The sequence below is a fragment of the Strigops habroptila genome, chromosome 23, assembly GCF_004027225.2.
Source record: "Strigops habroptila isolate Jane chromosome 23, bStrHab1.2.pri, whole genome shotgun sequence".
Taxonomy (NCBI): Eukaryota; Metazoa; Chordata; class Aves; order Psittaciformes; family Psittacidae; genus Strigops; species Strigops habroptila.
The window spans coordinates 2,319,314-2,331,231 of record NC_044299.2 but is presented as its reverse complement, the minus strand read 5'-3'; the positions used below and the strand labels follow the sequence as shown (position 1 = coordinate 2,331,231).

The 11,918-nt window shown below is 49.6% G+C and overlaps 1 protein-coding gene across 1 annotated transcript; it reads left to right on the top strand.

Moving 5' to 3' along the window:
• The first annotated feature begins 4,127 nt into the window (after positions 1-4,127).
• LOC115618689 (keratin, type II cytoskeletal 6A-like) lies at positions 4,128-10,456 on the top strand. The gene is made up of 9 exons (XM_030510491.1): positions 4,128-4,703; positions 5,297-5,511; positions 7,215-7,275; positions 7,758-7,853; positions 8,140-8,304; positions 8,816-8,941; positions 9,413-9,633; positions 9,965-9,999; positions 10,173-10,456. The coding sequence occupies exons 1-9, from the start codon at positions 4,128-4,130 to the stop codon at positions 10,454-10,456; spliced, it is 1,779 nt and encodes a 592-aa protein (XP_030366351.1).
• The last annotated feature ends 1,462 nt before the right edge of the window (positions 10,457-11,918 follow it).

The window sequence follows — 11,918 nt, the reverse complement described above, 5'->3', positions numbered from 1 at the left end:
GGAGCACACCAGTGCCCCAAAACTCCTTTCCCCTTTCTGACGGCATTTACCCCTCTCGCATTCCAGCATGTCTCTTTATTTGTGTGAAAGTACCATTAAGAAGAAAATTGCAGCTTTTTATATTCCAATGATAGTGATACAACGCTGTGTTTTCCTTCCTTTCTCTTTCTGGAATGTGTCCAATAAAACTGGATTGTAATTTATGTGTTCCTACATCTTTTTAGTCTAAACTAGAACCAGTAGCATGAAATGCTCCCAACCTTCAGCTGAAGGGAGCTTTTGCTTTACTTTGGGGGAAAAGTTTCAAAATTCTGATAAAATTATAATTAAAAGCTTGAAATCAAATAGAAGAATCAGAGAAGAGGGGGGGAGGGGGTTTATCCATTAAGTAACAAAAAAGTGAATCACCGTTCATTTCTTAACATAGGATTGGGGTTAATGCAAGAGCCTTTCTTCCATGGAAGGGAGGGTTTTGAACAGCTCTGCCAGCACGAGCAAACCCCAAGTATTTAATATCTGCTTTCTTACAATGATGTAGCAAACCCAAGCACATAAATGATAAATCATCATTTATCAGGATGATCTAAATTGAGGATGGGTTTTGGTGAGCTGAAGCAGAGCAACTCACAGACCAATGCCAGTATTTTGGTCAGCCATCACTCTAAAAGGAGAATAAAGAAGAGAAAAGTGGGGTAAGAAACTGAACTCAGACAACCACTCACACCTTATTGCATTTCAAAGACTCGGAGGCTTTGCTCTTCCCTGACCTCTCCACATCCTGGCTGTACATAACTCAGCACAGCAAATGGGGAAGAGCAAGCAAGCCCCAGCAGGTTTAGAGGAGATGCTCACACCGGCTGCAGCAAAACCTCGCTGAAACCCAGATGCACCGAAATGCTGGAGCATCCAAGCTCCATTCTCCCAGAAAATCAAAAGAGACACAGTAAGAAAGACCCAAGTCTGGGGACAAAACCAAACTCCTCAATCCCTGCTGTTGCAAAGCATGCTGCAGACAGGCCAAAAACTAGTGAAGGTTAAAAACAAGCTGTGAGTCACCTCAATTGCAGTGCAAGCGTTGAATGACACAGCACGGGTGTAAGGAATTCATACAGCTAATGACAACCTAACCTTAACTAACCTTAACAGTTTTGAGCATCTTTATTCCAGACCGAGCTGGAAAGAGCCCAAATAGCAAGCCCAACAGTGGTGCTCACAGGCAGCCAAGCTCCTGCAAACATCTCAGCTGGCCCCATTTGTCCTCCCGGTGCTCCACAACCCCAGCCCACCTTCCACCCCAACAGCGCCCTCACCCTCCAGGCAACCCCTCTGCAGCAAATCCTGGTTCCCAAATTGACATAGGGACCCTTCATCAGGGACTGTAGCAGCAGGACAAGGGGTGATGGGTTCAAACAGAAGCAGGGGAAGTTCAGGTTGGAGATAAGGCAGAAGTTCTTCCCTGTGAGGGTGCTGAGGCGCTGGCACAGGGTGCCCAGAGAAGCTGTGGCTGCCCCATCCCTGGCAGTGTTCAAGGCCAGGTTGGACACAGGGGCTTGGAGCAACCTGCTCTAGTGGAAGGTGCTCCTGCCCGTGGCAGGGGGTTGGAACTGGATGAGCGTTAAGGTCTCTTCCCAACCAAACCAGTCTGGGATTCTATGATGCTATGACATTCTGCAGGAAATCTTCCCATCTGAGGGGGCAAACACAGCCCACCTGCAGCCCTGAGCAGCTACAGGAGGACAGTGCATGAGCAACATAAGCCGAGCAAGGAAACTGTGTGGGACTGAGAGATTCTGCAAGCATTTTCCTCGTTTTGGTGCCTAAACCATCGTTTGTTTTACTCTTCCAACTTCTTTGTAATATTCCAGTTAATTACCGTTGTCTGCAGCAACAGGCTTTCCTAGAAGAGCTGGGGAGATAATGACTGCCTTCAACATGAAGCCTTTCTCTTTGCTTTAATTAAAACCTTTGCAGCCTGTGCACTGGTTCCCAGGTGTGACTTTGCATAGCTCTTTGGAAGTCAAAGGCAAGCTCTCTGCCTGGCCCGCATCCATAGGGTCTGGCACACAGGTGCCAATTCATATCTGCAGGCTTAGGGAAGCAAATCTCCACACATCTGCCAAGGTGGTAACAGAATTTATTTGTTTTCAATACCAGCATAACCCCAGTGGTGTTGTTATTGAGGTTATTGCTGCTGTGCATCACTTGTGAAATGGGGGCTCCTTGCTTCTGAATGGGAGTGTGGGTGCAATTCTCCCAGTGAAACTGCCTTTCCAGCACCCAGGAGGCTCCCACATCTCCAATCCCGAGGTGAGAGCACCCCCTTGCTACCGCCCAGCCATCTCCCTTTCAGTGGGAAGCTGCATTGCAACAGCCCGTCCAAGCATCTCCAAGGATCGGCTTCCTGATAACTCACCCCAAGCCCTGCGGGTGCTAGTGACTCACGCTCAGCGACAAGAGGGCTTGCAGGAGATGATCGTTGTGACTTCTTCTGATTGCAGTGAGGAGGAAAACACACACAATACAAAACAAAACAAAAAAAACCCTTCTGCTCAGGTTCTTTCAAGTTCCCAGACAGAGAAAACGGCGGTTGGAAACACGTCAACAGAAACAAGCTATGAGCTGCAGCAGATACCCTTAAGCCGCTCGTTTTGGATCAAGCTCCTGTACTTATCGCTCACGTAGACGATTTCAAGAACCTTTTTGATTCAGCTGCTCAGGGTTCCATGTCTCTGCCCTGCACTATTGTTATATCTGATACTCAGCCTGGCCAAGGTGGTCAGTCCCCACAGCACAAGGATGCAGCTGGGCAGAATCCAGTTTGCAGAAGTATTTCGGGTGAGAGGAAGAGGATATCTTCTCTTGCAAACTGTGTCCAGATCTTCATGGACACAAGAGAGGGGGTCCTCAGCTCTCCTGCCTTTACACCATCCTAAAGCATGACCCAGCCTCATCATGGGGATTGAAGCTCCTGGGTGAGAGTTCAACACAAGAGCCCAACATCAAGAGGCAAAAGCTGTTTTAGAAAAATTTTTCAACTGAATGATCTCAGCAGAGGGAAGAAGGGAGTGGGAGGGAGCTGGAAGAAAAGAGGGTGAATTCCCCTTCACAGAACATCTTAGAGAGCCAGCAATGACGTGGAAACTGCTGCTTAATACGGGGGGGGGGCGGAAAAGAAGTGATAAAAATACCACTTCACAGGGAGCTTTTGAACCTTGAGCCTGACAAAGAGATTCAAAAGGAGAGCAATCATTTCAAACATCTTTTTAATAACTATTTTATAAGTCTAGTCGTACTATTTAGTCTAATTTGAAGTTATTTTTGAACAGGGATTTACTTCCTGTCCCTGAAAGCCATGGTAACTGATTTCTCAGTTTCCCTACAATGAGGGGAGAAAGATCCCAGAAAGATCCCAGAAAATCCTGCCACGAAACAAATTCCAGTCAGCCCATCACTTCCAGCCCATGATCTTTTAGATCCCTTTCCCAAAAGAAGTCGTAAGAGCTGCATTGTTAAGTAAAACCGCCTTCAGCCCCAGCTTTCCCAAGCCAGCAACAGGACATGCCAGCATGTCCAATCCCAGAGCTGGCAGCCTTGGAAAAGCCCCTGTTTCTGCTGCCCTGTTTGCTGTGCAATGCTTTAAACTCTAAACTTCTCCTTGCAAAAAGCTTCAGCACAAGGAACCTTACTCAAGCGAATGAACGCTTGGCTCACCTAAGGAAAACCGGCTCCCAGGGTCTTGGGAGAATCGTGTTGGATCCTGCCCCTGAGCACAGGCCAAATCGTCCCATTCAATTCTAATTCCATGACTCAGAGCGGCAGGCTTTAGTGGGGGGGGGGGGAGCTCCCTCACTCCGTTACTTTCTTGCCTGCAAACAATGCATTTTTCAGCGCCTCCCCATAGCCAAGGTGTGTTTGACAAGGCAAGTTGCTGCAAGGCACGTCAAGTTCTGAACTCCCGTGCCAAGTTTTCCAAGCAGATAAAAGAGGAGACTCCCAAGCTCTCCCATCACAGGGGTTTCTGTCTCCATTGCCCTCTGCTCTTTTCCTGCTGCGCAGCTTTTATTTCCCAGCCTTTTTTTTTTTTTCTCCTTCTCTTGTTCTTTGCATTTCCAATTGAACAAGACACCATGAGTCGGATCTCTTTCAGATCATCTACTGGAGGGGGCATGAGGGGCTTTAGCTCAGGCTCTGCTATCGTAGGAGGTGGCAGTGGTACCAGAAGCAGTTTTAGCTCCGTCTCTGTTTCCAGAGTTGGAGGAGGAAGAGCCGGAGGTGGAGGAGGCTTCGGAGCTGGTGGTGGCTTCGGCAGCAGAAGTCTCTATAACCTAGGTGGAAGCAAAAGAATTTCCTACAGCTCAGTCGGAGGTCTACGGAGTGGAGCCAGTGGTGGATACAGCTTTGGTGGAGGATCTGGCTTTGGTCTTGGCTATGGTGGTGGAGCAGGAGCTGGTTTTGGCTTAGGAGGTGGTGGTGGCGGCTATGGGCTGGGCAGTGGATTTGGGATGGGAGGTCCCGGATTTGGTGGTCGAGGTGGCCCCGGGTTCCCTGTTTGCCCACCTGGTGGCATCCATGAAGTGACTGTCAACCAGAGCCTCCTCGCACCCCTCAAGCTGGATATTGACCCAGAAATCCAGAAGGTGCGAACGCAGGAGCGGGAGCAGATCAAGACCCTCAACAACAAATTTGCTTCCTTCATCGACAAGGTGAGAGTTTGGCCTTAAACATCTTTATATTACCAGTTGCCTCAGGAAAAAGCAACAGGAAGAAACTTTCTTTGGATTTAGGGGCTTGTCTGAACTAATCCCAGCCAACAGCATGGGTTTGGCTGAAAACTAAGAACTGTCTCAGGTTTCCTCTTTGCAAGGATGAGTTTTTCATCACCTTATTTTATTGAAAAAGTAAACCCCCTCCTCCCTGTAAAGAACATCCTGGGGGTTGGATGGATGGATGGATCTTCTACTGGTTGCAAAATGGCAAAGCTCTACACAACTCAATGGGATAACACCAGTTTAAACCAGTAAGGTGGGCTGAGCATCTAGTGGGGGGAAAAACACCTGAAGTTGCAAGTGTCTGGCCTGCTTAATAGCTCTTGAAAAATATTGCTAAACATCTTTTGATACTTTTGAGACTCCGGTGCCCTAAATTAGGAAGATCCTAAAACCTTCCCCCCGACTGTCCCAGCATCTCTTGACCTTTTCTTTGCCTGTTGAATGATCCCACCTTATCATGACAGCAGCGTTCTTTTGTGAATCGTTCCCACGGGCTCCACATGTGCCTGTTTTCTGTTTCTCCCCAGGTGCGCTTCTTGGAGCAGCAGAACAAAGTGCTGGAGACCAAGTGGAGCCTTCTCCAAGAGCAAGGTCACACAGTCACCAGGAAGTCCCTCGAGCCCCTTTTTGAAGCCTACATCAACAACCTCAGACGGCAGCTGGACAGTCTTATGGGAGAGAGGGGACGGTTGGACACTGAACTGAGGAACATGCAGGACATGGTGGAAGACTTCAAGAACAAGTAAGAAATCATGCTCTGTAGCATAAATGATTAACAGACAGGAAAATCAGGGCAGGCAGCTCATGCTCACTGGTGCCCTTTGGGTTTGTGCTGGGTTCCTCTTCCAGTTTGCAAAATGAACATATCAAAGCAAAACTTTGTCTCAGAATTATTTCTGCTTACGTCAGATTTCTTACGTGCAGGATCAGCATTCAGCACAGAACTCGTGCATCTGTGGGAAGCTGCTCCAGTGTAACAGAAGTTACAGTTTGATCTCTTGGGTCTCCCAAAATAATAGACCTGGAGACAGAAAAATGCATACCTCATGAGTATGACGGACATGCAAAAAGGGAATGAACCATAGCCATAAACTGCCAGCTCCAAAATCCCCCCACTTCTCTTTTTCCAAAGGAAATATCAACCTTTCCAGAGGGCACCAGGTGACCTGCGTGCGCTCGGCACTCATCACGTGAAAGATGTTCAGCTCTTTTCTCTGACTATTGTCAAAGAAAATGATTTTCCTGGAAGGGAAATTAATCCCGTCCTGAGATAAGGGATTATCACCTCAGCAGAGGTGGGATGAGTCATTTTAAGGACGTGCCAGTTGGCATCTGCTGACTACAAGGGACATTTAGGTGGTTTTTTTAGGCGAGGCCGTTCATCTTCAGTTGGCTGTAGTCAATCTCTCCCATATTAAACTAGATCTGGCCACGTGCAAATTGAGAAAAACACCCTGGAGACCTGAAATATGTTTGTAGTAGATAGTTAAGCATATGAGGAGACAGATATTTTTGGGGTGGGGGACAGGGAAATGGCACTTAGAGCTGACAGAATGGACTGACATAGCTTGTAGTATGTTGTACTTCGGCGCACCTAAGGTCTTCAGATGTATTATAGGCTTTCAGAAATACTGATCAAGCCAAAAATGACGAATGAAGTTGTCTCAATTTTGGAGCTACTGCCTGGAAAAGAGAACACATTTTATTTCAAATCTAGAGTTTGTTCCCAGTCCTCTGGCTAATTCCCACTTCTTCCCATGTCCACTTGGAGATCCATCTGCAGGGATATCTCTGCCAATATTAGAGGACTGGCACAAACCTGCCTTTAAAATCCAGGTCTTTGCCTCAAGAGCCTACATGTTTTGTCTACGTTCCAGCTGCCCTGCCCTGATTATCCGATGAAAGGATGTTGCTCAGAGCCATAAAAAGTTCCACAGAAACAGTCTGGAGCATGAGGATCTGTTCTTGCACAACCATGGCTAAAGAATCACAGGCTTTTCTCTTTAATTAAATGCTGCAGTGGGTTATTCAGAGCCATTAGCATTATTATAATATCAAATATCAAATCATTACAGTATTATATATTTGTAGACGTTGCAAAGCAGCCTTTTGCACAATTTTGCTTTGGGCAAAGGTCACCAAGAATCCTGCTCCTGCTTCCTACCGAAACAGGCTCTGAATCTGCCCACATTTATGCATGAACTTGACTGTAAGGGCAGTGATTAGAATCTATTAATTTTAGCTGAGACTATTCATATGATGGAGTCTTGCAGGTTCAAAGTCAGTAATCATTTGCATCTGCCCTGAACTGCAAAGAGGTGGGAGTAAGGAATACGTTTGTGAGCTACAGCTAATGCTTTGGGACTGGAATGGTCCCATTGCTGCTTCCCATGCTGGCTTTGCTCTTCATTTCCACCCAAACCCTCTCACTCTGTGTCCTAACAGATATGAAGATGAGATCAACCGGCGCACCGGTGCAGAGAACGAGTTCGTCGTCCTCAAGAAGGTGAGTGAACTGGGAGATATGGGACAGACAGTGACATTTGCTGGGCATGCACAGAGTTTATGCAAAGCTGGTGGGAGCTGGGGTTCTACAACCTCACGGCTGGGTCAGGATATGATGTTGGCATGTCTAGGAGTAAGTATGGGCTGTGTCCTCCTAAGGCCAAGGATGGGCATAACCCTGTCCATGCCAATGAAGCTGCCCTGTTGCAAACCACCTGGCCTCTTGTGGCTCAATTCAACTTGGTCTCTGATCACATCCCCATGAGTCAGAGCTTTGCCTTCTGCCCAAGAACCTTGTTCTGGCTCACAGTAAATGTCCAACATTACAGTGAAAAAAAACCCCAAAACCAAACCTTGACCATAGCAACATAAAAACAAGCCTAAAGAATAACAGACTTGGAAGCAGAGAGATGGTCCCACTGATGTTCTGAAGCCCCTTTGGCTTATGGTTTTATCAGAAATCTTTGGTTTTCTTTTCTTCAGGATGTGGATGGTGCTTATATGAACAAGGTCGAGCTGCAGGCCAAAGCAGATCAGCTGGCAGATGAAATCAACTTCCTGAGAGCTCTCTACGAAGCGGTAAGCAGCCAGCCCTCCCCACAGGAACATCCTCCACAGCTCCCTGCTGTACAGCTCTCCATGCCCCAGCGCTCCGGCCATACTCAGAGCTGTACAGCAGTAAAAGAGAAGGTGGTCACTGCCTCTTTGAAATTATAATACAAGTGTAAGGTAGAAAAGGACATCTGGTGAGAGGCAGAGCAGGGGGAAATGCAAGAAAATGGCTCGGCTGAGAGGGCTCCCATTATCTGCATGGTTTCCATCCCAAATACCAGACTGTCAACTTTGTTATTTGCATCTTCTGCAGGAATTGTCCCAAATGCAGCAGCAGGTATCTGACACCTCCGTGGTCCTGTCCATGGACAACAACCGTAACTTGGATCTCAACAGCATCATTGCAGAGGTCAAAGCGCAGTACGAGGACATTGCCAACCGGAGCCGGGCAGAGGCTGAGGCTTGGTACCAAAACAAGGTGGGGAACCAGAACGACAGACGGGTTTCTGTGATTCAAGGGGCACTACACTAGCTGGTGGGAGGAAGAACTGATGGAGGGATGAATTTATCTTTCTGTGCATGTTGCAATAGGCTCCTGCATACAGATCCCCACTGGGTGCTTGTACACTGCTACCCTTGACCACCCTTACACGTCTTGCGGTGAAACGAAGGGACAAGATGCTTAAATGCCTTGACCCTAGGCTCACAAAGAGTCACTGGTAGATCTGGACTTACTTAAACACAGAGCACTCTTCTTTCCCTTCCAGGTTCTTAATAGTAGCAGACAACCCATAGGTGCTCTATGCAATGCAACAGCTGCCTTAGCATATATTAACAATTAAGGGAAAACGCTGTTATTCCATAGGCAGGTTGCTCAAAGGAGTGTGTCCCCTGCCCCTTAACCTTCACCCAGACCTGCACTCTGAAGCCCCCTCACCCTCTCCTGAGCCCTGAGGTGCCTAACCAGCACTCTCCTTTCTGCACACCAGTACGAGGAGCTCCAGGTCTCTGCTGGGCGACACGGCGATGACCTGCGCAACACCAAGATGGAAATTTCAGAGATCAACAGGATGGTCCAGAGGCTGCGGAATGAGATCGAGAGCGTGAAGAAGCAGGTAGGAGGGGGATGTTCCTGCAGAGCAGCTGCTGCGTAGTGCAGGGCGGGCGGGAGGAGATGGTGGTGGTCAGAAACAGCAGAAAGAGCCAGCCCCTGGCATTAGAGCAGGGCTGGAAGGCCAGGCTTTCTCCCCGCATTAAAGAGGACATGGTCACCTCCATGTTTGCCCATCAGAGAAGGTCCCTCAGAGCAAGGACGTGCTGGGGAAGCTTCCTGGGGAAGCAAATTGTGAGCTACTAAGCTACCCCAGCAAAGCAAAGGGATGTAGCTATCTCTCCTTTTCTTGGGGGACACGATTATGGCTGCAGCTCCCAGTCACCCACCCTACGACACCTTCCTGATGGCCCATCAGGAGCTCTCAGTGCCACCCTGGGAGCCACCAGCCAGTATCAACAATAGCATAGTTATACTCAGGACAGCAGTTTGGGTCAGCCCAAGTCAAACAACTGTCTGTTTTCCTTGTTTTCAGTGTGCCAACCTGCAAGCAGCCATTGCCGAGGCGGAGGAGCGCGGGGAGATGGCCCTCAAGGACGCCAAGGCCAAACTGTCCGAGCTGGAGGATGCTCTGCAGAAAGCCAAGGCAGACCTGGCCCGGCAGCTCCGCGAGTACCAGGAGCTCATGAATGTCAAGCTGGCCCTGGACATCGAGATTGCAACCTACAGGAAGCTGCTGGAGGGAGAGGAGAGCAGGTGAGGAAAAACACATGGACCTGTGGTGTGCTGCTCTTCAGAGCAGGGCACATCTCCTTGGGCTCAAAGAGACAGCTCTCCCCAGGGGGCTGGAGCACCAGGAGGTGTAAAACAAGGGCAGCGAGAAGGGTATTTTAACTTGTGAGCTTAGAAAAGATTCATTTCTCCAGCTCTTGGCACCTGATGCTCTAACAAAAATGAGCATTGCCACCTTTCACCCATGACATAGTCTTTGCTGAAGGCCACAACAGTCTAACTAGATGGTCCCAGAAGCTAATGTTCTACCTTGCCTGTGCTTTGCCTGTATTGATTACTTTCCCCTTTCCAACAGGCTTGCTGGAGAGGGAGTCGGAGCCGTGAGTGTCTGTAAGTATCTCCCCTTCTTCCACTCCTGCCATAGGGGCGATGGATGGTGCAGGATCCCCCACCTTGGATGGATGGTCCTGCACCATCCATCACCCCCTGCCACCAAGGTGCGGGTCCCTGCACCGTTCCCAGTGGGATGGCAGGACCCTGATGTGCACTGTGTGTCCGCATAGCGGTGGTCAGCAGCTCCAGTGGGATGGGCTACGGCGGCGGCAGCTGCCTGGGCATGGGAGGAGGTCTCGGCATGGGAGGCGGCGGCGGCGGCGGCTACAGCATGAGCAGCGGCTTCGGCGGTGGGAGCGGAGGCTTTGGCGGGAGCGGAGGCTTCGGCGGGGGGCTCAGCTACGGCGGGGGAAGCACCTTCAGCTCCGGGAGCAGCCGAGGCGTCAGCTCCAGCACGGGAGGCAGCGTGAGGATCGTTTCCAAGACCACTACTAGCAAAAAGACCATCAGATAAGGATGTTGAGCACGGGAACCCCCTCCGCGGACGACGACAACATGTTTCCTGCCTTCGGAAAGCAAGTGCTGCCCTACGGATCAATGGTGTAAATAGCTGCGCTAGACCCTCTCCTTCCTCCGTCCTCCTGTCTCCACCTTCAAGAGCAGTGGGGGGAGACCAGGATCCCACCACGAGAATCTGGAGCACCTTTGGCTAAAGCATAGGTTGTAACGGGTCACTGACAGGGCTTTGGGGAGCCGTGGTGAATCCCGTGGTGGCCCTCTTTCAGCACGGTCCTTGTTTTTCCCCTGTTCTCCCCCTGGAGTCACGCATTTAAAGCAAAGTGGAAGCGCTTTGCTGAACAGGGACAACTGCGTTCGGCCACACGTCTTCGTTTCACTTGTCCTAAAACAAGGGTGACAGCCTTGTGAATCCTCAGTCCTGGGTCCCCAGCAGTGAAAATAGCTCCAAGGTGCTCTAAAAGTCTCTGTCCACAACACACGTTACAACCTCCAAATGTTTTGTCTGCAACTAAAGATTTTTTCCAGCCCTTTCTGTTTTCTCAGGCACCTGTGGGAAAGGTTATTGCTTTCTGTGTATACGAATGGCCACACCAATTCCTAACCCCTTGTCCTCATGGCTACAGCCTCTTCATTTCCACGCCTACCATACTGTATGGTCCAATAAAGAGCATTTGTCATTTTTAAAATCTGATGCTTTTTGGCTTTTCTTCTGCTCTGGGTATCCACATGTGCCCCAGCTGCAGTGGGGACTCTCTGTAGGCAGTTCATGAGAAAGAAGCAGTGTCTGGAGGAAACAAAACTCAGTTTTAGTACTCAGGCTCTGGGACAGGCTGAGGAGGGTGGAAAGGAGGGTGGGATGGATGGAGGACTGAGGGACTGGGAGGAAAAGCTGCCTCAGGGCTGAGCCAAAAGCGGAATGGATCCCACTGTGGTGGTTAACTGCAAAGCTGCCCTTTCTGCAGGAGCGAGAAAGTGCAGGGAAGTGGGAAAAGGAAGGTGATTCCCAAAGGTTCAGCTGGGATTCATGATTTGGCACATGAGGGGCATAGAATCATGGAATGGTTTGGGTTGAAGGGACCTTAAAGCTCCTCCAGCTCCAACCCCCTGCCATGGACAGGGACACCTTTCACTAGAGCAGGTTGCTCCAAGCCCCTGTGTCCAACCTGGCCTTAAGCACTGCCAGGGATGGGGCAGCCACAGATTCTCTGGGCACCCTTGTGTCAGTGTCTCACTAGGTATCCTGGCTGCTCCTCTGGAAGGGATGTTTTGGGCCCTCAGGTTCATTTTGAACAAACCCGAGCTCTTCCAAAGTGCCCCCAGCACTCAGGGTCCCAATCCCCATCCAGCACCCTTGGGGAGGTTGCAAAGATATGCCTGGACAGAGGGTTCCTGCCAGGCTCCTGTGCTGTTCCTGGGCTCTCTCCTGTGGCTCCGTGGGTATCACTCTGCTCTTGCTC

Coding starts and splice junctions, on each gene's coding strand:
- LOC115618689 (XM_030510491.1), top strand. CDS start 4,128: ATGAGTCGGATCTCTTTCAGATCATCTACTGGAGGGGGCATGAGGGGC. Junction 7,854..8,139: donor TGAGAGCTCTCTACGAAGCG/GTAAGCAGCCAG, acceptor CATCTTCTGCAG/GAATTGTCCCAAATGCAGCA. Junction 8,942..9,412: donor TCGAGAGCGTGAAGAAGCAG/GTAGGAGGGGGA, acceptor CCTTGTTTTCAG/TGTGCCAACCTGCAAGCAGC.